Genomic DNA, 25,512 nt, shown 5'->3' with positions numbered 1-25,512 from the left:
TTTGTTTGTTTTAGTGTTTTTTCTTGTTTTTGACACTCCTCTGTTTCAGGCTATGTGACAACTCCGCCCCGGGGTATGCTTGAAAACGTCCAAGGCATAGTTTCTTTGTAGATGATATTTCACCATCATCGCTTGGTTTTTTAATTATCTCTCTGTATGATCATCTCTCTTTACCATACTTGGCAACGTCAAATTCGTCTCGCAAAAACCTGTAAAACTTTTGGACGAGATTTGAACGAGAAGTCACGAACTGGTAATGGGTTGCGCCTCGTTCTGAAAATGTCACTCCTCTCTGAACTCGGTGTCTCATTCGTTGAACCTTGAGAAGAAAAGAAATATGTTTATTTCATCTATAAATTAAAAAATATAATTCAATGCATAGTAAACTTGATTTGAATCTGGATAAACCTATGTGTTTTTTATGCGTATTATAATATTGATATCCGATCCATGATATCCCAAGATTCAATACATTTGGATGCATAACAGATACATGTAGATATGGACTTAATACGCAGTATATAAAGGTATCATTCTCATGTTTAAGTATCGGTATGTAAGAGCGGAATGTGTCCTAATAAATTGCCTTTTCCAGTTTTTGAAGAATTGTCCCATTTGCTTTGAATTAATCGATTCTTAAAATATATACTAGTATCCGATATAAAATTTGTTTTCAACAATTTTTCTATTTCTAATGTTAAATACGTTTTTCAACAAAAGCATTTATTGATATTCTTAATATTTATATATACCTTATAATGCAATCTTTTTTAATGAATTAATATCAAAGTATTTACTACAATTATGATATTCAAGGTTAGAATGTTAAGTCCTGATATTGACAAACTTACATTAAAGATGACATCATTTGGATTCTTTAATATTTCCTCATTGAAAAGCCATTCTTGGCCACGACCTGTTCAAAAATTAAAGGACTGAATGCATGTAGGCGAGTACTGGCATTCAAACACCTCTGATTTCGTGAAATATATGTATATTGCAAATAAACATATCGTTAAAAAAAATTGTGGGGAAAAAATGTCCATTTTATAATTCACCAATTGAAACTAAAGTTTCTGGACAAAAAGATCTTTAGAGGATGATATTCTGTATTTTTAAAATTATTATATGCACAGACCCATGCCCTGCAAGTCGCTGATGAGTTTGTTATAGATTTTGTAGATTTTCACGCCATTGGTATACTTCTCTCCAAGGCATTTGAGAGCCAGGCCACAGCAACACACGCTTTTCTGGAGGAATTCTTCAAAGAATGACCCAAGTTTGAAAGAAAAAAAAATTAAAAATTTAGAAAAGGAAATTATTCAAAACCGTTAAATTAATTATGAATTATAAAAAATGTACATCTCTCTCTCTCTCTCTCTCTCTATCTCTCTCTCTCTCTCTCTCTCTCTCTCTCTCTCTATATATATATATATATTTTAGTTAATTTTACTAACTTTTCATAAATTGAAAGAAAGAAGTTAATACCAACAATAAAATGCTTTCTTTGATGATTCATACGGGATATGAAGGTAGCGTTCATAGCAGAAAATATGTACATAACTCGCTATCGCGGGTTATTGACGTCACCACTACGTAGTTATCGATGACATTGTCTCTTCCTGTCACGAGGAAAAGACATATGCACACTACAAATAATGTGAAAATTACCTTTCGAAGATTGTTGGTTGTTTTGGAGCAATTAGTAATGTTCAGAGATAAACTTACATATTATTTTATATAATATGGTTTTGTCATATCTTTAGTGACAAAGGATGATGTAAATTACGACCGCCGGTAAATTGTCACAAAAATAAATTTCGGATTTTTGGTGTCATCTTGCACGTATACGTATTTAATCTTTGATACATGTGCCCTTGCATACTCTCTTTTTTTGTCTGAGATTAAACAATCATATGGAAAATATACATCATTATTTATGGTAGGTACGTAGCACATCCTAGCCATTAGGATCATGATTTGAACAAACTTAAATTAACGATACCTGGTCATGATGCTTCCATATAATATATACAAATAAAATAACAACTTTTCCAGCTTCTTACATTTTAGAAAAAAAATATTCAAAAGATTGTTTGATACTTTGTGAAAATTTGACCCTCTTTAATGTGCCCCCCCCCCCCCCCCCCCAATAGATCATGATTTGAACAAACTTGAATTTACATTACCTGATGAATTTATATTACTCGACTATGCCTCTGCACAAATTACATATTTTTAAAGAATTTTAAATAATTGTCTCCATGTATTCATAAGTAAAAATTGACCCCCATTGTGGCCCCATCCTACCTCAAAGGATTAGGATTTAGACAAAGTTGAATATATACTTCCTAATGATGCTTCCACACAGGTTCCGCTATTTTGGCCAAATGGTGTTTAAGAAAAAGTTTTTTCGTAAAATAATATCAAAGAGGGTGTTCCTTTGTTATATGTTCCTATGCTATTTTTCGCAGATAAAATGAAAAAAATCAAATTTAAAGAATACGATGTAAAACTTTTTTGTGTGCATGTTGTAAATAAAGCAGTGTAGAAAATCTAGAAAGTGTGTACTAACTTTTATAAGACTGTATTTATAAAAATTAAATAGTTGTTGCCGTGTTCGATAGAAATGCGCGGAAAATGTTTGTGTATTTTGCCTACATACGGAACATACCCACTATGTAAACACACTGTATTGTCGTCTACGTAATGTGTCTATATTTAGATATGACTCTTTAAGCGTTGCGGGTATTTAAAGGTTCTTTCCACGTTAGGGAATAATCCCGCTTTTTTGCAACACCCTCTTTTCAATAATTCTCAATTATCTCCCCTATAAAGAGATCTGGTCCATTATTTAACAAACTTAAAAGCTCTTCCCCCAAGGTTGTTTTATGCTAATTTTGGTTGGAATTGATCTAGTGGTTCTGGAGAAGGGATGGAAACGTTAAAAAGTTTACGACAATAACGACGACGACAGGCAATGGACAAATTTTAAACAGAAAAGCTCACTTAAGCCTTCGGCTCAGGTGAACTAAAAATACGCATCCGGGTTATGATTTTTTCCCTGCAATAATCGCTATACCTTCAGGCGCGAATGCACGTGCGTCTGTATAATACATTTACCATTTACCATAAATTAACTAACTTAATTGCATTAAATAGAATTATATCAACTGACCCATTTCTCTCTCTAGGCGCGATTCGATGTCCATGCGGTCTTGCCTTGTAAATCTTCTGTGAGAAAATTTCTTGGCCTGACGCCTGACCCTGTTTGATTGGTTTTCGGCATCCTGAAGCATGATCTCAATTAGCGCTAAGCTTTTCGCCTGCTATTTGAAAAAATAAAAAAAAAGTTTAAAGAGGTTCGCTCCTTAGGTTTTGGGTAGCCATTTTGGGTCACCTCTAGTCTGAAAATTCTGCATCAAATATTAACTCAAGTAGTATATATTTATATTTTACAACGCCAAATAAACTTAATAGAATAAATTTCTTTTTTTAAATTACATTTTTGCAGAGTTTAGTATGGGACTATATTTTGTGGCAGAAGGTTTTCAAGAAAGAAATGAACAATTTTCATAACTCACTAGTTTAAGAGTACTGTTGCTTTAGCTTCCTAATTTTCAGTGCAGACCAAACTTCTAGATAGTTTGTGTATTACGATATATTCATGATGTTCTAAAAACATATTTAAACAATATTTTTATATTTCTATCAATATATTTTGGTATATTTAGCCTATATTTCATATTAAAAAAATTAAGTCTAATTTTCGCCTAAATTTAGCTTGTTTCATGCTATATCTCAATGTTGAGATGTGACCCCTACTTGTTTTACTTTTAAATGAGACATTAAATATATGTCTATTTGTATGCAAAGTTTTGGAAAGATGACATTACTATAATTTTTTTATTTGCGTTATAATTTGATTTTAAGTCACCAGTAAAGCAAGAATTTTTAAACTTTGACTTAGAATTTTCAAAAAAGTGACACGTGACATTGGTCAAAAATAAAATAAGTGAACATTTTAGGTCCCCATCCCTTTTTATATCCAAGTGACTTTCAGATGATTGACATTACTATTATTTCAGGTGCCAACCTCCTTAAAAGGGAACTAGTGTATACAGGAAAACATCCGCCCAACGTTTAATTTTTACTCCTTTCGCCCTCGTTGCGAGCGAATGAATTTATGAATGCGCAAATTTCAAAGTCGTATACATGTATTATTATTTCTGTGTAAACAAAGCTTCGTTTGGGCGAATTCAAGACGGAGTGAAACCTTTTGCAAATGAAGACGGGCGAAAATAACACGGGGCGAAAGTAACCCTGTATGAAGTATTTATTCATCAACAAAATCGGAGAACCGGTAAAAATTAACAAAATGAAAGTTTATTTTCAAAAGTACTGTTGCATTTGCGACGAAATCATGTAAAAGTCGGCGTAAACATAAAGCGAATGAAGACTTGTTTAAATCAGATCTGAGATATTTAGTGCAGGATTAAAATAACCGTTACTTCCTAAGATAACACAGAGAGAGAGAGAGAGAGAGAGAGAGAGAGAGAGAGAGAGAGAGAGAGAGAGAGAGAACGTCTATGTATTATTTAACAGTTTAAGGGTAGTTGCCGCACGCTGGCGACGTTATTGACAATATTCGCTAACCAAGGGTTTTGATCCACTCAGAAAGTCTTGGCTAGCCAAGATGCGTTATTGATTGATTTTTTTTCCTTTTGTTTTGAATCCAAAATTCTGTCTTCAGAGATACAAGTCAGTTATCCCATTTCACAAAAATTACTTTCATTTAATGTTTACGCTATTAAAAAAACAAATTATAAAATTGTTGTTTTGAAATAATGTGAAATTCGAGCTTTTTCAAATTTTCACCTGTGCAATTTCAATGAAAAAAAAATACATGTATTTACGCGCGTCAAAAATGTTACTGAGTAGCTCATAACGCGGCGATGATACATATAGTTTTGAACATTAATAAAATTTAATTTTTTGTGTTAGATAAAATTTGAATTATAAGATTTTGATTGTGAAAAATTTTGTTATATCACTTTCTATATTCTATATCTAAGTAAATTAAGATTTACTCGATGCTCACAAATTAACGATTTGTCGCTTCATACAGTAGCGATATAACCGTAACAGGATATCATTGCCGTTACTCGTGTTTAATTTTAATCAAATTATTTCTATAGGCCTATGAGAAGCGCTCTCGGCATTCTGTGATCGTATACATTGATCAATATTATGTATCATAAATGGTCAATAAAATTTAGTTACATGCATTACAGATTGAATTGATTAAAATTTGAATACTCCGATTTTCTGGTTAAAATTTAGTTACATGCATTACAGATTGAATTGATTAAAATTTGAATACTCCGATTTTCTGGTCGTAAGCTGTTACATATAAGGGTATGGAGTTGGGTGGGTGGATGGGGTCAGCGTACACGTACATACCTGTTTAATGGCTTTGTACGGATCAATGTTTAAAAGGTACTTCTCAAACTCAATCCGTGTTTGCCTGATAGTTTCCATTTTCTGCAACAGAAACGGCTGGACTTCTTTGCATACATATCTTTTGTGTCTCATCTTTATATGCTTTTGGGGTTGGTTTTTTATCTCTATTGTGATGTCATAATAGGTGTATTTTAGTGACGTCACAATATACAGCGAGCATGTATTTTTAAAGTAGGAAACGTACATCAAGTAAGAAAGAGAAATTCTGTAAAACGAAACTGTAATCCTATAAACATTCATTAATTCAATTTGATTATATTAGAAAATTGTTTTCATGCAAGTTAACCCCCCCCCCCCCAATATCTGTAGATACATATGATACTTCAAGAAGTTTATTAGATTGTGATTGTAGCTATTGATATTTTTTCCTGTGCGTCCATCTGGTTCGAAAATAATCTAAGAGTCCGTTTAAAGAGTTGCCTTCAGTTTGTGTTCTTTTTTTTTCTTTTTTTTTGTGTTATAGGAAGCTTTCACGTCGGGAACTGCAGTACATATGTATACCGCTATTCTATTTTCTTTAACATGTCTAATGTTATCATTAATTGTGAAATTGTCATGTTTATTTAATACACTAAGTATTATCTTTCTATTGAAATTTTATGATAAACAGCTAAAAATCTGCATATAATAGAAACTTCTTTTAACGATAACATGTAATATGATAAACTAGTATACCTAAAAAAAAAACTAGTTTGTAATCCATAACGTCGGCAACAGATGTGCAATGAACTGATTAATGCGAGATAACTGCATAATGTATTGAGCTTTTTCCCGATATGTAGAATGACTTCCCCAAGTCTAAAAAAAATATCATATGCACAGTATTAATGTTTTATTTAAACAATAAAATACTCTCTTTGGTGATTCATGCGGGTATGAAGGTATTGCAGAAAAAAAAATACGCCGCGATAAAGGTAGCGACATTGCAGAAAATCAACATAACCCGCATATTGGTGGGGTTTTTCTGCAATGATCGGTATACCCTCGTAGCCCGCATGAAACATCAAAGAAAATATTTATTGTTTAAATTTACATCTTTCTTTATTAAAAAAAAAGTTGAATTAATCATACAGAGTAAGTAAAACAAACTAATTTCTGTTAATGTACATCAATATATACGTTAGATAGAAGAATTATTGGTCTTCGAGTTTCTATGGGATTATGAGTTAAACATCAACATGATTATTTCGTGCAGTCTTTGATTTTTCTTATTAGGTTGCTAAAGGTTTCGGCCAATTGTTAAACTGATTAGAACAATGTCGTCTTGATTTCATTCCTATCAGTTTGAAACACAATCGGGTTTTTTTTTTTAAAGAAAGGAACCTTTAAATCAGAAATTCATTTTAATAGTTTAGTTACTGTTATTAAGAATAATTTTGGTCTTGATGCTTAAAACTACCGAAGTGGAGGGTCTAAAGGTTACAACTGATACTGAGAAATGAAACATTAAGAATTTTCAACCAAAATAAATACATAACTGTCATGTAAAAAAAATATCATCAAAAAATAATTAATGGAGCAAACTATATAACAATAGCTACACATACACACATAGTAGGCAATTATACTTTTAAAAACATTCACTGAATGAGTGTTCCATAAACCTACATGTAGCCCCCCCCCCCCCCCCCCCCCCCCCCTCATTATATTAATATCGTCAGTCTCGTTTATTGTTGTGAAAGATAAATACATGTTTGTGAACACATCTACATGCAAGTCATTTTTCAATAACACAATTCAATTTCATTCAAATTATTAATTTATCGAGAAACAAAAATTAAATATTTAGGAAACTTCTTCCGGATCATGCATATCCGCTCGATGTGACGTCACGGATTGTGTGTATGGCAGGTCGTTCAACTGGGATAAGTTATCAGGGGTGCCCAGTAGTCCGTGAATTTATGTCCAGACGAGCTGTCAAAACATTTGACGTCTTTAAAAATCACCGGTAAGTAAAAATTGAAAACTTTAATCAGTTGACGAACTTTGGAACTCGGTTTAAAAAAAACCATGTTGACAAACTTTGAAAGTCGTATTTATAAACTTACAGGAAGTTAACTTCAATGCGTATGTATATACTGTACACTATATTACTCACGAGGTAAGAAAGTTCGTTTACATAGAGGTTTTAATAATAGTGTGATAAGGAGTGTCATGTTTAGACAAGTGAACATATTATTACATTTAATTTCACTTGCATCAAAAACGTTATGTCATTATTTAAAAATTGTAATAGTTTTTACAGTTACTATGTAACACTGTGTAATGCTCAAATGGACAGAATGATATAAAACCGCCAGCTCCAGAATTTTAGTTTCCTGGTGTGAGTGGTTATACATCCGGAATCTGAGTGAATTGTGACACTTGACAAACATCTGTCTCTTCGTTTTTGACAACGAAAACTTTACGAAATGTCTGATAGCCCTAATAATTGTCATACATGTACAATATTACAACTTAACAAGTAAACCCTAAACCCTCCCTGTTAACATATATAGATCCCTTCACTGTATAACTGCAGTACTAATCTTTTGTGGGCAAATTGACTTGGTATAGTGAAATTTGACATAATATTAATTGTTATTAAGTAACATACATGTCATCAACTGTTTAATCTATATTATTAAAATATCCATCAACTAAAACATTGTCAAAATTTATTAATTTGCCTTAAAGGGGTCTATATTGCTATGTGTACATTTACATGTACCTGGTATTTCTTCTATTTTTATCTATTAGAGATTATTTTGATCCTTCCTCAAAGTAATGTTGTTTGTAGGACCGCTGTCCATGAATTCACGTAACCTCAGCGCAAAATTATGAATTTATAACACTACATGTATGTTGATGATTTAACGTGTGTTTGTCAATTGAATTATGAGCATTCAGTATTAATTTGCATGCAGAGATTATCTTTTCCTGATTTGGTGTGAGATCAGAAGATTATAAAACTTTTCAATAATTAAGCTTTCAGGCATATGGTAATTTTTTTTTTATGTTGATATAGATGGTATATTTCCTTGTTTTTGTGATATAATAGTACAAAATTTGCCACAGTACAAACAGGCAAACAACATTTAATAAAAACAGCTGACTGTGAAAGCAGGAGATAATATTCAACTTTAATATTCAGCTGAAGTTATAATGTGTTATATGATAATTGTACATTACTTAATGTAATCGAATGTTTGTGTTTCACTGTAATGAGGAAATCAGTGTCATGATGAAATAATGATGTATGATCATGTGAATGATAAACTGAAAATGCATGCTAAGTAAGTGTTGTGTGCACATATATGCAAAATGAAAATAGCAAAAACTTGGCCATCCAGCAAGTGTAAATTATAAATATACTGTAGCAAAAGTAGGTAAATGAGTGTGAATTATTAATGCTTACAAAAATAGGTCAATGCCCAGCCTATATAGCTCTTAATCATGGTGATAATTGAATTACCCTGAATGCAATTACACTGCTTTCTGTACATTTAATTTTCATAGATTGCTATTGCACATCATCGTGCAATTTTAAGATTTGTTAGGGGATCTCGTTGAATTTTTCTTGGAGATATGATATTAGTTCCTCACATTTAATTATAGGTTTCTGTTAATTACATGTGCTTTGTTCATGTCATCTGCACTGTACTCTGTTATAATTTTTATTCGCCATGGTGTGACTGTCTCACACTTGAACATTTTAGTACAGTTTTATCAACTTAAAAACAAAAATTGTTTCAGAGCTGATATGTGTCAATTGAGGCATGTGTTTCGAAAAGTTGAAAAAGAGACTGACAAGTGCACCCAATTAGACGGCTAGCTAACGACTCGAGTTTGTGAAGTGATAAAATATGATTCCGCCATCACCAGCGGAAGATTATTGTGCATTTTAATTCTTACAAAATGTGCTGCATTGTCTACCCTTACAATGCATGATTGTTTGCGGCGTTGTTTCTAACATCAAGGTCATCATATGGTACACAGTTCTTGTAATAGCAGTTTTTAGAAAGTTATATAATATTGTTAACTTTGGAAGTCCAAAGTTGAAATACCAGTGTATAGATATGGAATTCTGAATACACCAGCTTTCACTTTGAAGTTGAATATATAGGCATGCAAGTCTGCATCTGTCTTAAACCTATTTAGAAAGAAGTTGAGATTTTGCAGCAATGTGTTATTACTTTATGCTATAGTAACATGTAAACTTGTGTTGCTGAAATCAAATTTGATCATTGATAAAATATTTCGATCCACAGACGAGCACTGTAAAAATTTGATGTTAGCTATTGATTGTCAGTTAACTGTATATGTTGAAAATCAATGTTTGTTTTGATGATTTTGTTTGTCATCAATATATATAGACAATATGTACTAAGCAAAGATCTGAATGACAGCTAGGGTATCAGAGCAAGTTTAAAAAGCCAGTTTATAAGTTTGAAAGAGCTTTCTGAAAGAGCTTTCAGGATTGACCAATTTATGTTTTTTCATCTAAAGACACATGTACCAGTAGTACCAGTATTTTCAAAATGTACAGCTTGAGGCAGACTATCATATTCATAGCAGCTAGAGTTTGATTTATATCAGATCTTCTTCCATGTTTCTTGGCAAATTTGATTTCATTTCTTTTAGATAAAGCATTGGCAGATTTATACTCTATTATTTTGCAAGTAGGCTGACGCTTCGGACGAAAAAAAAATCAATCAGGCATATTCTTTTTGCATTTCTTTTTTGGAGGAGGCAATTTATTTTTCACTGCAAGATATTATACAATAGCAGCAACAATCTCCCAGCAGATTAAAAGATGTTACAAGCTTAGGAATGTCTGATGGGATTAAAGGAAATATAAAAATTCTTCCACCAATTCTCATATTTTTTTTCAAACCTCAAAGAAAAAATGTATGATGAAAAAAAAAAATGACAGAAAAATTGGGGTATTATGAATAGTTGTCTGAGAATTAAGTTAACTCCAAGGGAGAGAATATAATGAAGCTTTGTCATAAATAATGGATATGATTACTGAAATTGGTTAGTTTTGAGTTGGGGCCGGGAGAGAATACGTTCTGTTAGCTCAGTTGGTTTTCAGCCATTCATTTCTAATGGGTTGTGAAGTTATATACAGTGTAGATATACCAGGCAGGATGTAACAGTTTTGACAGGAAACTCAAGTCACTATAGCTATTGAGAGAAGCAACGACAAGCAGACAATGAAATGGCTTGTTTAAACTTAATCGCGGATTTTTAAATACCTAATTTAATTGTAATGGTAAGTAATTTTTTTTTAAATATGGGTATAAGCTCCCCCAAGAATATCAGTTTATTTGAAATTCTAATGAGTTATGGCCTTTTAAAGGGGGCTTGATCATTTACATTATATTCACAGTTTATTTCATCATTGGCTGTAGATGTGAAGTTGGCAAATATAAAAGTAGGTCAGCTTATTAAAATTTGTGTGGAAAACTTCAAGTGGATTTAACAGTTTAACAAATTATATTTGTAAATGTAATATTTATAAACATGTATTACAATATCCATGAATAATCTTGAGAAGTACATCTTGAGAATTTTAAAATCTCACTTTTATTTTTCAAACACATGTAAACTAAGCAAAATTACGATAAAATTTTGGCATTTGTGATTTGATGTCAAAATGGCTGAATCTCAGAATTAAATACTCGCATATAAAATATTGTTTACCTCATTTGAAACTTGAGTTTAATCAACTCTAAAAAGTTTTAGAACTATATAGGCGGTATACAAATGTAATGTGGTCAATTTTGTTATGAAGTAAGTTTTAATACACCAATTATAGTTTATAAAAGAAGCTTTCTGCATGCATGGTTTTACTAAATTTCCATGGATTTGTCCACGAAATACTTGTCAATCATTCTGTAACAGTTTATTTCTTGTGCTGGTTGTCTGTGTCTTTATATACATGAGTAATTTCCTTTTGTGTAACCATGCAGCCTTATCAGTAATGTTGTGTGAAAACTAGCATCCAGTTTTCATAATTGCCTGCCTATAAGCACTTTGGTCATTGTTACAAGTAATACATACTTCACTCACTGTTTGTAGATTGTAGTGGCCCATTATACAAATCTACCCAACCCCAAAAAAGTAAACACCTGATTATTAAAACCCTATAGATTCTAATCTTCTTTCCTGACATTGTCCGTGCAATTGAGTTTTAAACAGTAGTAAAATCTGACTGTTAATAGGTATATCTTTGTTGCATTAAGCCGTTTAGTGAGGAGATCGAGATCTGAGGCGATTTTAACAGGGGATCAGCTCTGGCTTGAGTTAGTTTGTTAGAGCTGTGTACCAGTAATTTTATTTTTCATTAAGAGTCTGTATGGTTTGGTGGAAGGTGTGCTTGTTGCACACTTTTGATATTGATAATGATGGGAATTCATCTGACACCAGAATGTCTGCATGCGGCTATCGTTAACTGTTATGAATGCAAAAGAGGAAGAAAAAGAATATAATATATAAGCAATACAAGCTTTGTGCTTAGTTTAATTACTGTGGAATCATTAAAATTCGTGGTGGTTCAATTTTCGTGGTATTCGTGGGTAGCCCTCTCCCACGAATTTACAACCTCAACGAACACAAATTTACACATCAACGAAATTACATCCCCACGAATAAGCAAAAAACCAACACTCCACGAAAATTGGCCCCCACGAAATTAAATGATTCCACAGTATATGCCTGTGAATATAAACCCATATTCTCTGTTATGTACTTATTAAGGCAAGTTTACAAGCCTGTCCATTAGTTTATCTGCTGTTTATCTATTTATAGGTGGTAGTTATAATTCATATATTTTATTTTGGGCAAAAGATTGCTGTGTATGCATGAATAGGTACTGTAAACAAAGAGTATTTCCATGAGATTTTGATTAATATATAAATCCTTTATGAAAACAACATGGTACACATAAGTATGATTTTTGCAATGGAACGATATGTTTCTTTATGAATTTTTAACTGACTGACATTAAGTGGGTAAGTGATACTTGTGCAAACACTCACAGTTTTAATTTCCCCTGCACAGATTTATGCTTATATATAAACATACAACATGACCAATTCATGTGTGCAAGATTCTTTCAAAGCTGCTCAGATCTATTGTTTAACCTTGACATATAAATCACTTGTACTCTAGTACATGTATAAAGGTCAAAGCGGATAAGTATGATGCATTTGTAAATTACATAATTTAGGTTTATAAGGCCATCAGCATTTACTGGTACTGTAATAAAGATATTGATTTCTAGATTACAGTGGTTAAAATGCATTAAATAGTAAAATTACATGTAGATATGATTTTGGATTTCATAAATTGAAGAGGTCAGAGGTCCTAACCTTCAAATATATAAATTAAGTCAAAATTGCATGAATTTGAAGGCATGCAAACATATAACAACATTTCATTGCATAATTTTTTGTTCTTAAAAGGTATACATGTACTGTAAACAGGGAATTATTCACCCTCATTTTAAATTTTGCCCTCGTTATCATCAGGCAAATGTAAGGCTGGGCATATTCAAAACAATGTGTATTGGTATAGGTCCTTTATAATTAATACTCTCAACTGCAATTTTTTTTCTAAATACTTAATTATTGATGCTCATGAATACTAATAAAAGCTTTAAGTATATTAGGAGGGGGTATAAATACATGTATATTGAATGCTCCATAACTTGTGAAAGTCTCCTTTGAACTGAGAGTTTTTGGCTTTGATGTTGTCAGCCATGAAGTAATAGGCAATCAAATGAATCCAATGGGGATAAAAAGAGCCATATCTCTATAGGAAGGCCTGTCCCTGATGTGTCATCACGCGTGATGTAACTACAGCTGTCGATTTCCCATGCATCTTCACCAGCCAGAGGCTGTATTGTATCATAATTGTCATGATCTTGTGAACTTGCTCCTAACAAGTGCAGATTTTATGGACCTGCATCAGGGATTATAGGGATAGTGTGAGTGGGAAGCTAGCGTGTATGGGGTCTCTCAGCATTCTCTGGGGTGGGGAAGGGACCCCACTAAGTTGATAAAGATTTACACCAGTGGTTAATGTTTAGATGTTAAATTTTCAGAACTTGAGAAACATCTTTTCATATTCTTCTGCATCTGTATTGATAAGTTGGGTAATAAAATTGTCCTGAGTTGTGTTAAATAAGAAAGATACACAGATTTTTAAAGTCAGCATTCTTCGTGTCTTTTGAAAAAGAGTGAAGATTTTATTGTCGTGTTATCTCAGCATTCCCATCTCCATTGTCAGACAGATACTTGTAAATTTTTATTGAAGCTAGCTCATAGTGCCTCACACAGTGCAAGATTCTCGAGCCTCGTACTCTGCCTAGAGGCGATTTCTCTTCAGTATAATACATGCATTATAAATAGTGTATTTTGTGTATATATGTACGTAGAGAAAGTTTAAAACAAGGATCTTATACCTTTTCTTTTAAAAAAGGAAGAGGGTGCCGCAATATATTTACCGTAGGTAAGAAGTGAGGTTAATGTTTATTTTATCATTTATCAATTCGCAAGGATGTTTATGAAAAAAGCTGTATTACAGCGGAAATGTACGATGCAATGAAACTTATATAATGCCAATTTAAAAAATAAGCCTCTGAATTGATTTATTACAAGTACAAGTAGCAAATTTAATTTATGCAGTCAAATTAAAAAAAAAATAAAAATAAAAATTCTGCACAAAATTGGCAGAAGTCTTATAATCAAGTGATGATTTGTGCCTTTTTGAATCCCCATTAATTGGAAAGGGGAAAGGGCTAATCGATCATGTATTTTTTAAGTGCAGTATAACTATATGCTTATATATTCCTAGTTCATAGGAAATACTGTGGTCTGTGGTGAGAAATTTATGAGTTGAACTTCAATATCTAAATTGTCTAAATTGGGTATATGTGGGTATTTTCCTCTGTGCCTTTTTATAAACCATTTTCTGCAGTATATGAACAGAATTTATAATATTTTAATCCATAAAAGCTAAATGGTGATTGCTCAGCTGTTGCAGTCTTACAAGGATGTATCTATTCATGTCAGTGTCTGTATTAAGTATGTGGTATGCATGCATTCCGGCTTACATGTCAATATCACCAATCGTGTTTAAAGTTGACCACTCAAGGACATTTATTTTTAATCCATTTGTTGGTTGAAAAACCCCATGCTCACTCATCAAGCAATAGCATAATCAGGTTAGATTTTTTTTTCAGGGGAAGTATTAGCTGATACATTTGTTTCTTTTCGTTTAGAAACCAGATTTGTTTATGCTAAGGCCTAAGAGAAAAAAAAAATTGGATCTGGCATTTGAACATATTCAAGTTTGCTCTTGACTCTTGAGTGGTTGTTTCGAACTATCACAGCTACTATTACAGGGGAGACATCATTATTTATGATTCTCGAAAACCCCTGTGTATATATAAGCAAGAGAGTATGCGATTCGGTGTGCGATTCAAGTTCAATTTGAACCTCAATAATGATCCCCTGAGCGAGAGAATTTCTGCAATGCTATATATTTGTGCTTGCCATTTGTGGTGGGTTATGCTATGTGGCGAAAGCAAAGCTGTGTGTCTCCCCGACTCTTCAGGTTCTATTTGGTGTTTGGGGGGTGGGGGTGTTGGACAAATCTGACCATTTTTTATAAAGACCCTTTTGTTTTGTAATTGTAGATGATTGCTGGTGCCATTCTATGAGTGTTTTTGTCGAATGTGAAATTGCTGCACTTCAAGTGGACTGGAATTAAAAACAAGAAAAGTGAGTAAGATTTGTACTGAATTATTTATTGTGGTATATGATGGACATTAGTTAAGGGATCTTAAATGAAGAATGACAATGCATGATTATGACCCAGCCAATTTATTTTTCAGTTTGTTGCAAGTAAATTAAAAATTGAATATGTTTCTTGACAGTTTTTCGACCATCTTGTTCATTGGAACAGTTGTACATATATCATTAATAATATCATTTTCAAATTTAATTGTTTATCACAACTAAAAGAAGTTGGTGACATTTAATTAAACATATTTTCATTTTATCTAGATACATATGTACCGTATATAGGTATGAGATACAGTGACATTAACATAGATGTAATTGTTCAGAGAATTGTTTTTTTTTTTCATACTTACAGTTGTAACTTAAAAGCAAATTTAAATTATCTATGTGATGTACTTTAAATATATATTTCCGTCAAGTCTTTTAAAATGAAATTGAAAAAATTAAGCTAAAACTGTGTACTTGTTGTTCTAGATTTTTTCTTTTCACTCTTACATTATTTTCTGGCCTAGCTGGCAAGATCAAGTTTATGTTATGCAGGCAAACCACTTATCTTCATGTAAAATTCTTGTATCTTTAGTTTCAGTTTGGGGGTTTTTTTTGTCTATTGTGTAAATTGTTTTCTGAGGTTTTAAGCACACAGGGGAGATATGTATTGCATAACTGGGAAATTGTTTTTATGTTATCTGATAACTGGTCCAGAAAAAACTATTCCGTAGATCTGTTTTCTTCTGAGTGATATGTTTTATGGCTTCAATACGGGAGAAATCATCATCCAGTTTTATTTTGATGTTCTTAAAGCCACGTGCAGGTGTTGACTTACTTACTTTACACACCTGTTGATGTGGGAGGGGAGAGTGGTTGGGGGGGTGTAGAGAGAGTGTATGTTTAAACCATCTGTCATGGTGGTTTAATGGTGTGCACTTCAAGAACCTGCTGGTATCAGAGGTGAATGCAAGTACAGCCATCATTTAAAACTCGGGAGGCAGCTGCTGCTGGTGAAATAGTAGCCCCCCAAGCAATCTGTGTAATTGTAATGTATATAGAGATGTATCACTTACCTACATGCCAACAGTGTATGTAATACAGCTATCAAGCAGCTAGTTTGTTTATTATCTGATTATTAGAATTTTATTCAACAAAGTTTTTGGTGGAGATCAACAGAAAACCTCAGTTTTCGATCCATTTTGTCTTATTAATAATTCCCAACTTATTTATATAACATGGGATATTGGCTGTATATATAGTTTAAATCCCATTCATAACCGTATTTACAAGTATGATAACATATTTAACATTTTAACTGTTATTGTATCTATTATATATTGTTATTTGATTATGAATACAGTGTATTTTCATGTTCATTCTGTATAACAACAGTGTCTGGAGCAGAAGAAAATGGCCGCCCAGGAGATTCAGACTCCGACATTAGTATGTTTGCATGCAGGCATACAATTAATTTGTGTATTGTGTGGTACATATATGTATGAATACATATTACATGTATATAGATATATTAATATATTTATCTTTTATCTCATGTTTTCCAGCCCTTGTGTATTTTTTTATGATGATCTGTACATTCCTTTGCCATGTGAAACAAACGCTCTCCCCTTGGCACCTCTTTTGCGATCATATTAAAGTTTTGGAAAAAAATAGCAAAACTATAGAAAAAAATGTCAAACCAGTTTTAGTTCTTACTTATCATTACAATATGTTAAGTATAACTAGAATAGCTATTAAAGGTGAGAGCTTCTGGAAGCCCCTCCTAAGCTAGGCTTAAATTTGCCCTGGACCCATATTGGCCACCAGACCAGGCCACGCACTTTCGGACACCCTTTTGATAAATTCTGGATTTGCCACTGACAATGGTTAATTTAAAGGCCTATATCTATAAATTCAAACTATAGAAAACATGGGATAAAAAGATTTTCTCGTGAGTTTTGACTGGATATTTGTTTTTATCTAACCTTTGTGATTTCAATATGCTCACCATTCATAATTAGCTATAGATGAGTGGGGTTATAATTGAAAACAAACAGTTACTTAAAGATTGGATAAGACGTCATATCTAGTACAAACTACGAGAAATTCATATTTTATAGAAATGTGCTAATTCACCATAAGTACCCATATAGACAGAAATAGTGACCAATTACGGCACATAAAACATATTACACCCCCTAATTTGCAGTCTAGTTATTTTTATTTATAGTTTGCGAATGTGTTAATCCTCATGTGCATAATATACACCAAATCACTGATGATTACCACGTTAACCAAAGCAGTCTCAGTAAATACGAAACATCCAACATGATTTTCGACAATACGATAACATGTATAATTGTCACGCTGTTTACGCCTTTTTGTAATGGAGCGTATTTACTGAAGCTTTTAAAGGAAATACATGCATTATTTATAGATATGTTCCTGATTGATATTGCATCTATATATATTTACCCTAATGTCGTACATATTATGTAGTGGTCTTATATATGTTTGTGACTGTGTGTATTTATCACTATGTATCAGTGATTCTTCTCAACCATGAGGATCGACAGAGTTATTTGAGTGATTTTTTTGTCTGATTAGGCAGTTGTTTCCATTTCACAGGCAGCAATGATGAAAATAAGTAAGTCTGTTCTCATATGAAGTATAATCATGTGTAATTTTTTTGTAATTTAGTAAATGACATGTTTTGCTGTATCAAACCTCTAATCCACAGGCAATCTTTATAAAGATTCCTTATTATTTTGGCAATTAATGTAGGTCTTTTCAGAAACTAGAGGTTGTTGTAATCCGTAGTTACACTTTACTAAATTACTGTGAAGACTTTTAGATGGATAATGATAAACTTTTTAAGTCAATCGAATGAATAGATCTAATTCTTGTACATTCATGTTCTGCAATATGAAGATCCGAATTGTTTGAAACTAACTTTTTAATGTGGTGCCAAGACTGTCTGACTGAAAAAATTTCATGAATGTGTTGATCTTGAGAATGAATTTTGGTATGTTAGTTATTTATATTAAAATTTTACAAAGGTTTAAAAAGATATTTTGTAGATTATATCGCACTTGAGAATTAATATCACTTGGAGATATAAGACACATATGGGTATAATGCATATAAATCAATAATGATAATAGCTCTGTTCCTACATATATCGAGAATTTCAATTTAACATTGAGTTATAGCTGTTGACATTTTATTACCTATCAAAAAATTTAAACGACACAGACATGACAAAAAATATTTTTTTTCTTTGAAATATCCTACATTGAGCATTTCTGTGTTAAAAACTTGAAAGCTAGATGTTTGCTAATTACAGCCTTCATGCCGGTACATCCATCTTATACATGTTCATGAAGCATATATATACGTGTTATTTGCCAGTTTATCTTGGTAAAGTTAAAGTTGCTGGGTGTGTAGTGAACTGGTGCCTATTTATGAGTAGGATTCAGCTTTAAGGTTGACTGTTCATGTTTCAAGAGTTATTTCCCCTGGTGTCATAAATTCCAGGTGGAAACATCTGGCTCATATATTATGTCCTGTAGATTACCAGTGATGCATGTGTATGAATGAAGCTTCCCCTGACATTAAAATACAATAATTTATTAGTTACACACATGATGTGGTCAGATTGTTATATCGTAATTAAATTCGTTATAGCCATTAAAGTTTGCAAGGATTCTTCACAAAACTTTGTGTTTGTAGTAAACATGTTTTACTGTAATGTGTGCTTTGTGTACCGCAATCAGTTAATAAAGCTGACAATTATAGAAATTATTTGGTAGATTTGAGAATGTTTAATTTTTATGTTACGGTAATTAAGACAGACCTATGTATAATTAAGAAGTGAAAATTCATATTAAGGTTTGATTGGTCTTGCACCATTTTATTACACATGCTTATATCCTCTGTTTCAAAAAATTTAATATGTAGATGTTTGTAGATGTCACAAGTCTATCCTCAGTTTCAAAAAAATGAATATATAGCTATGTGCAGATTTCACAAGTTGAAATTTTTCAGGATACTTAAAGTTGTGGCAGTTTAGATTGTTATCAGGGGAGCAGTCTAGTTCATAAGGGCAGGCTCTTAGTGTAGACACACACTGTTTAATCCTTTTTGGACAATGACTCAATTGTATAACAGATGCAAGTTCACAAGCATTCACACACATGATGGGGGGCCCCACTATAAGGATAAACTACTTGAGAGATTTGTCATGTCTCTTTGTCTAGCTCTGGTACAGGCAGCCACTCAGCCACTAAAACTGATGACCTTTGACCTCCTCAGTTTTAGCCAATGGCAGGTTGAACCAAGATACTTGTATACTTCCTGCGTGCTGCAAAATCCCTGTATGAAATTTTTGTATGGTTAATTATTGAAATGTTTTAGCATTGTAGATGAATGGTCTGCTAGAGATTTAGATTTTTTGATAGGAATAGGTAATAGCTGAAAGTTTATTGTAACAATTTACAGTTTAAAAATCAGTTACTGATAATATAACATGCACTCACAATAACATTTTGAGCAAGCCTGCCTGTAGAAGTCGATCACATTAGTCTGTTATTGCATGAATGTCACATGTGAACAGTGAGCTTATTAAGTGACATGAAATTTGTCCATTGGACAGATAAATTGAGCATAATGTAGGTTCAATTTCATGCTTAATACTTTTAGAGGTTGAATTTATTTATTCCTCTTACACATTCAGTCATATGATAATTTAAAAAAAAGAATCACTTTAGGTTGTAACTTTGAAATGATGGGATCTAAGGTATTGTATTTTACAAATAAGTCTAAATCCATTGATAAAATACTATGTTTAAGGATTGTTGATAAAAAGGCAATCTTCCTAAAGCATTTTGTTTTGCTGTATAATCTGTGATATTTTGACTGAAAGATGGAATGGTGTTGCATGTACCAGTAATTTAATTTGCTTTTTAATCGTGATTTTGAATTATTTGAAGAAAAAAATTTGATGAGATGTGTTTTTAAAAGAATGAACATTGAGTATGACAGCTAGTTTGCTTGCCTTTACTGTAATTTTCATTTGGTTCTGTCTTTTGTCTTTGCAGTGGCAGAGCCCGGGGCTGGGTTTGATGCCAAAGGCTTTGGGCTTCGAGCCCAGAAGAAGCTGCTCGGCAAAATGTCCAGCAAAAAAATTGTCAAACACTTCATTGACGACTCTACCAGCCAAGTTTTAGACAACACCTATAAGATAATGAAAGCCTTCACAGGGGACAAGAAGCAAGCCGAGAAGTTACTCAAGTACATCATCAAAACCATCATTAAGGTGGGCATTCTGTTTAGAAATGATCAGTTCAATGCCAGTGAACTCCAGGTGGTAGAGTCCTTCAAAAGCAAGTTTCATTCCCTTGTCATGACTGTTGTAAGCTTCCACGAGGTGGACTTCACCTACGACAAGCCATTCCTGAAATCCAGCATAGAGGAGTGCCGGCAACTTCTACAAAGCATCATACAGCGACACCTCACGGACAAATCCAAGGGCCGTGTGGACACTGTGTTCGAATTCTTTGAGGGAGAGGAATTAATGGACGCACTGTTCAATCCTTCAGGGCCCCACAAGAAGGAAATGGACAGCATCACTGCTGATATGCACAAAATGATGGACGAAGGAAACCTTTAACCTTTGGCATGTATAGAAGTGAATCCTATGTGTGTATCAAATTAATCCTGCAGCAATGTGAATGCAATCATAGATCTATAAAAAAGTGTTTTTTTAAGTGTTTAACTGTCTAAGAAAGATTCTATTGAATTGTTTTAAGAAAACAATTTTTGCAGTATTACACAAACCCCCATGCAAAATTTTTTAAAAGAAGAAGAATTATAATAAGTTACTAGTATTTTGAGACTTCTTTTTACCATGGAAGAGTGCTTGATCTTGTTATAAATGATTTATTTGTGTTATCATTACATATAGTTTATGTCCATGTTATTATGTACATAAAGTTTCATAATGAGTTTATTGAGTCATATGTTAATTGCCATTGCAGGTAATTTTTGAATTTTTGAACTTAACCTCTTTTTTCAATTGTCAGCAAAGTTAAATTTTTACTTGACACAGTCTGAGTTTTTCGTATAGTTTATGGAGAAGGGAGGTAATGTAGCTCTACCAATTGCCAATGTCTATGATGACTATTTTCCTTGAAGGAAACAATGAACTGAGTTTAAATGTTTTGCATTCATCAGACTCATCCATATTGAGACAAAATAAGTAAATATTAAAGTGTTTATTAGAGTTCCTAATTTTTTAGAAATGTATGTACTGTGGTTTCAAGAAATGTATTCCTGGACATCAATTTTTTTTAGTATAAGTAAATTCAAGGTTGCATAAATTTGTAGACAATGACCTTTTTGGTACAATATGTTATCAGGTATCAAAGTTCAAAAATTGTTGATAAAACCACAGTATATGCATTAAGGGAGAGTCTTCAAATGCATCTGAAAAACAAAAAATACATCTGAAAAAGAAATATTAATACTAAATTTTTGTTAAATTTATCTGAAAATTTTGCAGGCCTTATGTTCTATGAGAAAACAAATCAGCGTAAAACATGCATACATGTATTTAAGTCAAACAGAGTGTATAAGAAGTGTTTTGTATTGCAGTTGATGATTATATTAAGTTTGATTTCATATATGTCTCATAACATGTAATTGCTTTAGATTACATTCCATCTTATTTTTATGTAAAAGATTTTTTTTTCTTCATATGAATATTCTTATAGTTGTGTTCAGTTAATCCTTTAACTGTGAAAAATTGGTGCTGCCAGCACTTTATGATTTTTTTTCATTGTATATACATGTATAATGTATACAGATTTCATCAATATATTATTTACTTTCACAATTTCTAAATATTCTACATTTCTTAGCAATGATGATTTAAGCAGGGTAAATATTTCTTGCATTCTGGTATACATACAACTGTCCTTTTATTTCTTACATTAAAATTACCACCCCATTGAAGCTATTATTAAAAGTGTACTTCAAATCCAAAATTTCTTTTGTGTATCACAAAATTTGTGAAAATTTGGCATATATATATGATCTTTTTTAATTGTGTCGTATTTTTTTTTTTTTTGGTTTATAAAGTCTTTATTAATAGTAACCTATATAAGATACAGTTTCTGTGTATTTTAATTTTTGGGATTTGAAAGTGGTCGCAGAAAAAGGCGAAAAAGAGATCATCACAAAAATAAACAGATATATGGTATGTAACAACAGATATTGACATGTATTAAATTCATCTGAGTGACTTTAACCTCCTCAAACTTTACAATGTCAGCAAACACATATGCAACCTTCCCATGAACTTATCTTGGTATTTTTTCCTTATTGAATGAACCATCCGATTTGTCTTCCTGTTAGCTTTGTATGGTTTGACTCTTAATTTAGATAGTACTGTAATTAGATATTACCCCAGCACAACTAGGAAAAGGGAATCGGCCATTAAAGATGAAGAGTTTTTGTATCTGTGCCTAATAGATTTTAGAAAGAGACTGTTTTATACTCTGATTTGTTTATTTCTACAGAAAACGAGACTAGTCATTTATCCAAACTGTGCTAAGACTTCGACCTTGTTACCCTGTTATCTAAATGAGAAGGAAATATTTCTACAAATCTTAATTTACACAGCTTAGGTCAGCCGTTTATTTATCTTTTCTTCTTCTTTTTTTCCCTCTTAGCATCTTTGATTATAGTGCTAAACCGCCTGTATGTCAAGTAAACATATATATCTTTTTTTTTTAAATTTATATAGAAATATTTACAGGGAAATGTTATTCTACTTTTTATATTCATATTTGAACATTACAGACTTGAAGAAAAAAAAGATAATGTGTATTTTTTTTTTTTATGAAACTTAAGGAAGTTAAATTGATTTTAATTATTTTCATTGATGGCTTTAATGCTACTTGTTAAGGAAAGGGAAATTTTAAATAAATTTCAAGTGCTTTAAAAATATGGCTATGATGCTACTGATAAATTTAAAAAAGGGGGGGGGGGCACAATGTAATGCCATCATTTACTATGCAATCTTATCCTTACCATACATGTATATCAAACACTCAAATCAGGTTTTTTGAGTATACCGCATATGTATTGCAGTTAAAATGAATACATGTATATCTAATAATTTACATCATTTTTTTAGTTGAACGATGACCAATAAAGTTCATAGAAATTTAATAAATGGTAATTGATGCTTGAAAAAAAAAATTAGAAATGAAATATGTTGCTCATGAATTGTTGCATTCAAAGAAAAAGAGAAAAGCATTTTTATAAGAAAATATTTTTGTTGAACTTCCAACCTTTAAACCAGGTGCTCACTTGTTCTTCCTGCTGAAAAAGATGTTTACAATTGTCAAAACTGATGTGACCCTTAGTGTATAACCAATAAAAAGTATTATGATATATGAAAATGATATCCTTGAGAAAATAATTGATGAAACACCATTCATGAAGACACCATTCATAAAGAATTAATAAAGATCATATGGTCTTCTTTTTTTGGGGGGGGGGGGTGGTAGCAAATAACAAATAAATTCACAAATCATCAGATATCTCTAAAACAGGCTTATTTTTTGTTATGTTTTGAGTAATATTTTAAAATCCAATTATGAACTTTGTTTACCTTATTTGATGCTTGTATTTTTCTTAGAGTAAAAACTTAACAGTGTTTATTGTATGAAATACTTGTATGAAGTCATTTTAAGCTTGCCTCAGTCTTTTTTTTTCTTTTTTTAAGTACCGGTAATGAATGACACAACACTTACTGCAAGGGTACATTGTATAGAGAACCAAGGAAATAATAGGTTATTTATATATATTTCTACAGTATACTTAATTATGTATAATATGGTATACATATTTAGCTCCATGAAGAGATTTTGTTGGATATATATATATATATATATGAGAGAGAGAGAGAGAGAGAGAGAGAGAGAGAGAGAGAGATTTCATGAAATAAATATTTTTACACTCTATGTAAAATAAGCAATAAGGAACTAGTGATAAGTGTCACGAAGTACATGTATTTAACATCAGGTACTGTAAATAAAATTTATGCTTTCTGTTAAATATGTGGAATATTGTTTTCTCTCTATATATAGTGACATACCATGAAAATGTATTGTGAAATCTGCTAGACAGATCTTTAGTTATTTGAGCTGTAAACTGAAATGAACTCATTTCTGACCACCAAATGATTTGATTTACATCCCTGCATCCATCTGGCTAATTTCAACAAAACTAAAAAAAAACAATCTTTACAAAAAGGACATTTCTTATTTGTCCAATAAAGGACCATACCCTTTTTGAAAGGGAACTTATATAATCTTAAAAAATAAAGAGGTTTGCAAAAGTGGACCTAGATATTCATATATATACACACACATACATAATTGATCTGCAAAACAAAGATTTCCTATCTTGAAAACTGTAGGAGGAGTTCTCCGTACAATAGGGGTATACCCTTTTGGCAGCCGCACTCCCGTCTGACCGACTGTCTTGTTTACCATATCACTAAATGATTTTTATTTAGAAAACCCGGTTAAAATATCCTCCAATAGAATTCTACAAACACTGATGTTTCTAAGATGGCACTTAGATGTAGTATAGATCCAAATTAATGATTAACAAGAGGCACATGGGCCACATCGCTTACCTTAGCAACAATGGGTAACTTTGGTCAAATAAGCATTACAGTATCAAAATATCTTGACAACTACCGTGGTTTCATTTATATTCAAGGGTATCAATTTTTGGATGAAGTGAAAATCACAGTTTCAAGAATAGGTAAATTCGTGGCCAATGACCTTATCAATACAAAATGTTTATAGAAATTGCACTTCGATGAACATTTAATTTCGTGGATCAACTTAACAACGAAATCCACAAAAATTGGTATTCAACGAATATTGATGAAACCACAGTAAGTACTGTTCAGTAGACCCTTTAGTTAGCTTTGTATTTAAAGGGTACTTAATTATATATTAGTTATAATTAAAATTTACAAATTTTAACTGAATGCGATTTAACATTACCAAAACCTATCATCATGATGGTCATTAATTTAACAATGAAAGGGAACCATAGGACGTGGAGCCCATTGAAAGCGAGTTTTACCCATTCGCTTTGATCTAGTCAACTTTCATATAGTGTC

General features: G+C 32.1%; 2 protein-coding genes across 7 annotated transcripts; one reads left to right on the top strand and one right to left on the bottom strand.

Moving 5' to 3' along the window:
• Positions 1 to 60: 60 nt before the first annotated feature.
• On the bottom strand, positions 61 to 5,595 carry LOC128177395 (uncharacterized). The gene is made up of 5 exons (XM_052844086.1): positions 5,464 to 5,595; positions 3,179 to 3,329; positions 1,139 to 1,261; positions 852 to 916; positions 61 to 319 (listed from the first exon to the last, which is right to left on the bottom strand). The coding sequence occupies exons 1-5, from the start codon at positions 5,593 to 5,595 to the stop codon at positions 161 to 163; spliced, it is 630 nt and encodes a 209-aa protein (XP_052700046.1). The 3' UTR covers positions 61 to 160.
• A 1,735-nt stretch (positions 5,596 to 7,330) lies between these two features.
• LOC128176204 (tumor necrosis factor alpha-induced protein 8-like) lies at positions 7,331 to 24,428 on the top strand. 6 transcript variants are annotated; one of them, XM_052842349.1, is made up of 4 exons: positions 7,331 to 7,471; positions 15,212 to 15,296; positions 16,698 to 16,748; positions 20,402 to 24,428. In XM_052842349.1, coding segments are annotated over exons 2-4 (624 nt in total). In that variant the 5' UTR covers positions 7,331 to 7,471; positions 15,212 to 15,295; the 3' UTR covers positions 20,974 to 24,428. The 6 variants fall into 6 exon arrangements, with proteins under 6 accessions (XP_052698309.1, XP_052698313.1, XP_052698312.1 ...); XM_052842352.1 differs by lacking the exon at positions 7,331 to 7,471 and adding an exon at positions 7,491 to 7,624; XM_052842351.1 differs by lacking the exon at positions 7,331 to 7,471 and adding an exon at positions 10,428 to 10,780.
• Positions 24,429 to 25,512: the final 1,084 nt, after the last annotated feature.

The sequence above is a fragment of the Crassostrea angulata genome, chromosome 3, assembly GCF_025612915.1.
Source record: "Crassostrea angulata isolate pt1a10 chromosome 3, ASM2561291v2, whole genome shotgun sequence".
Lineage (NCBI taxonomy): Eukaryota > Metazoa > Mollusca > Bivalvia > Ostreida > Ostreidae > Magallana > Magallana angulata.
This window is presented reverse-complemented; position numbering and strand designations above follow the sequence as displayed.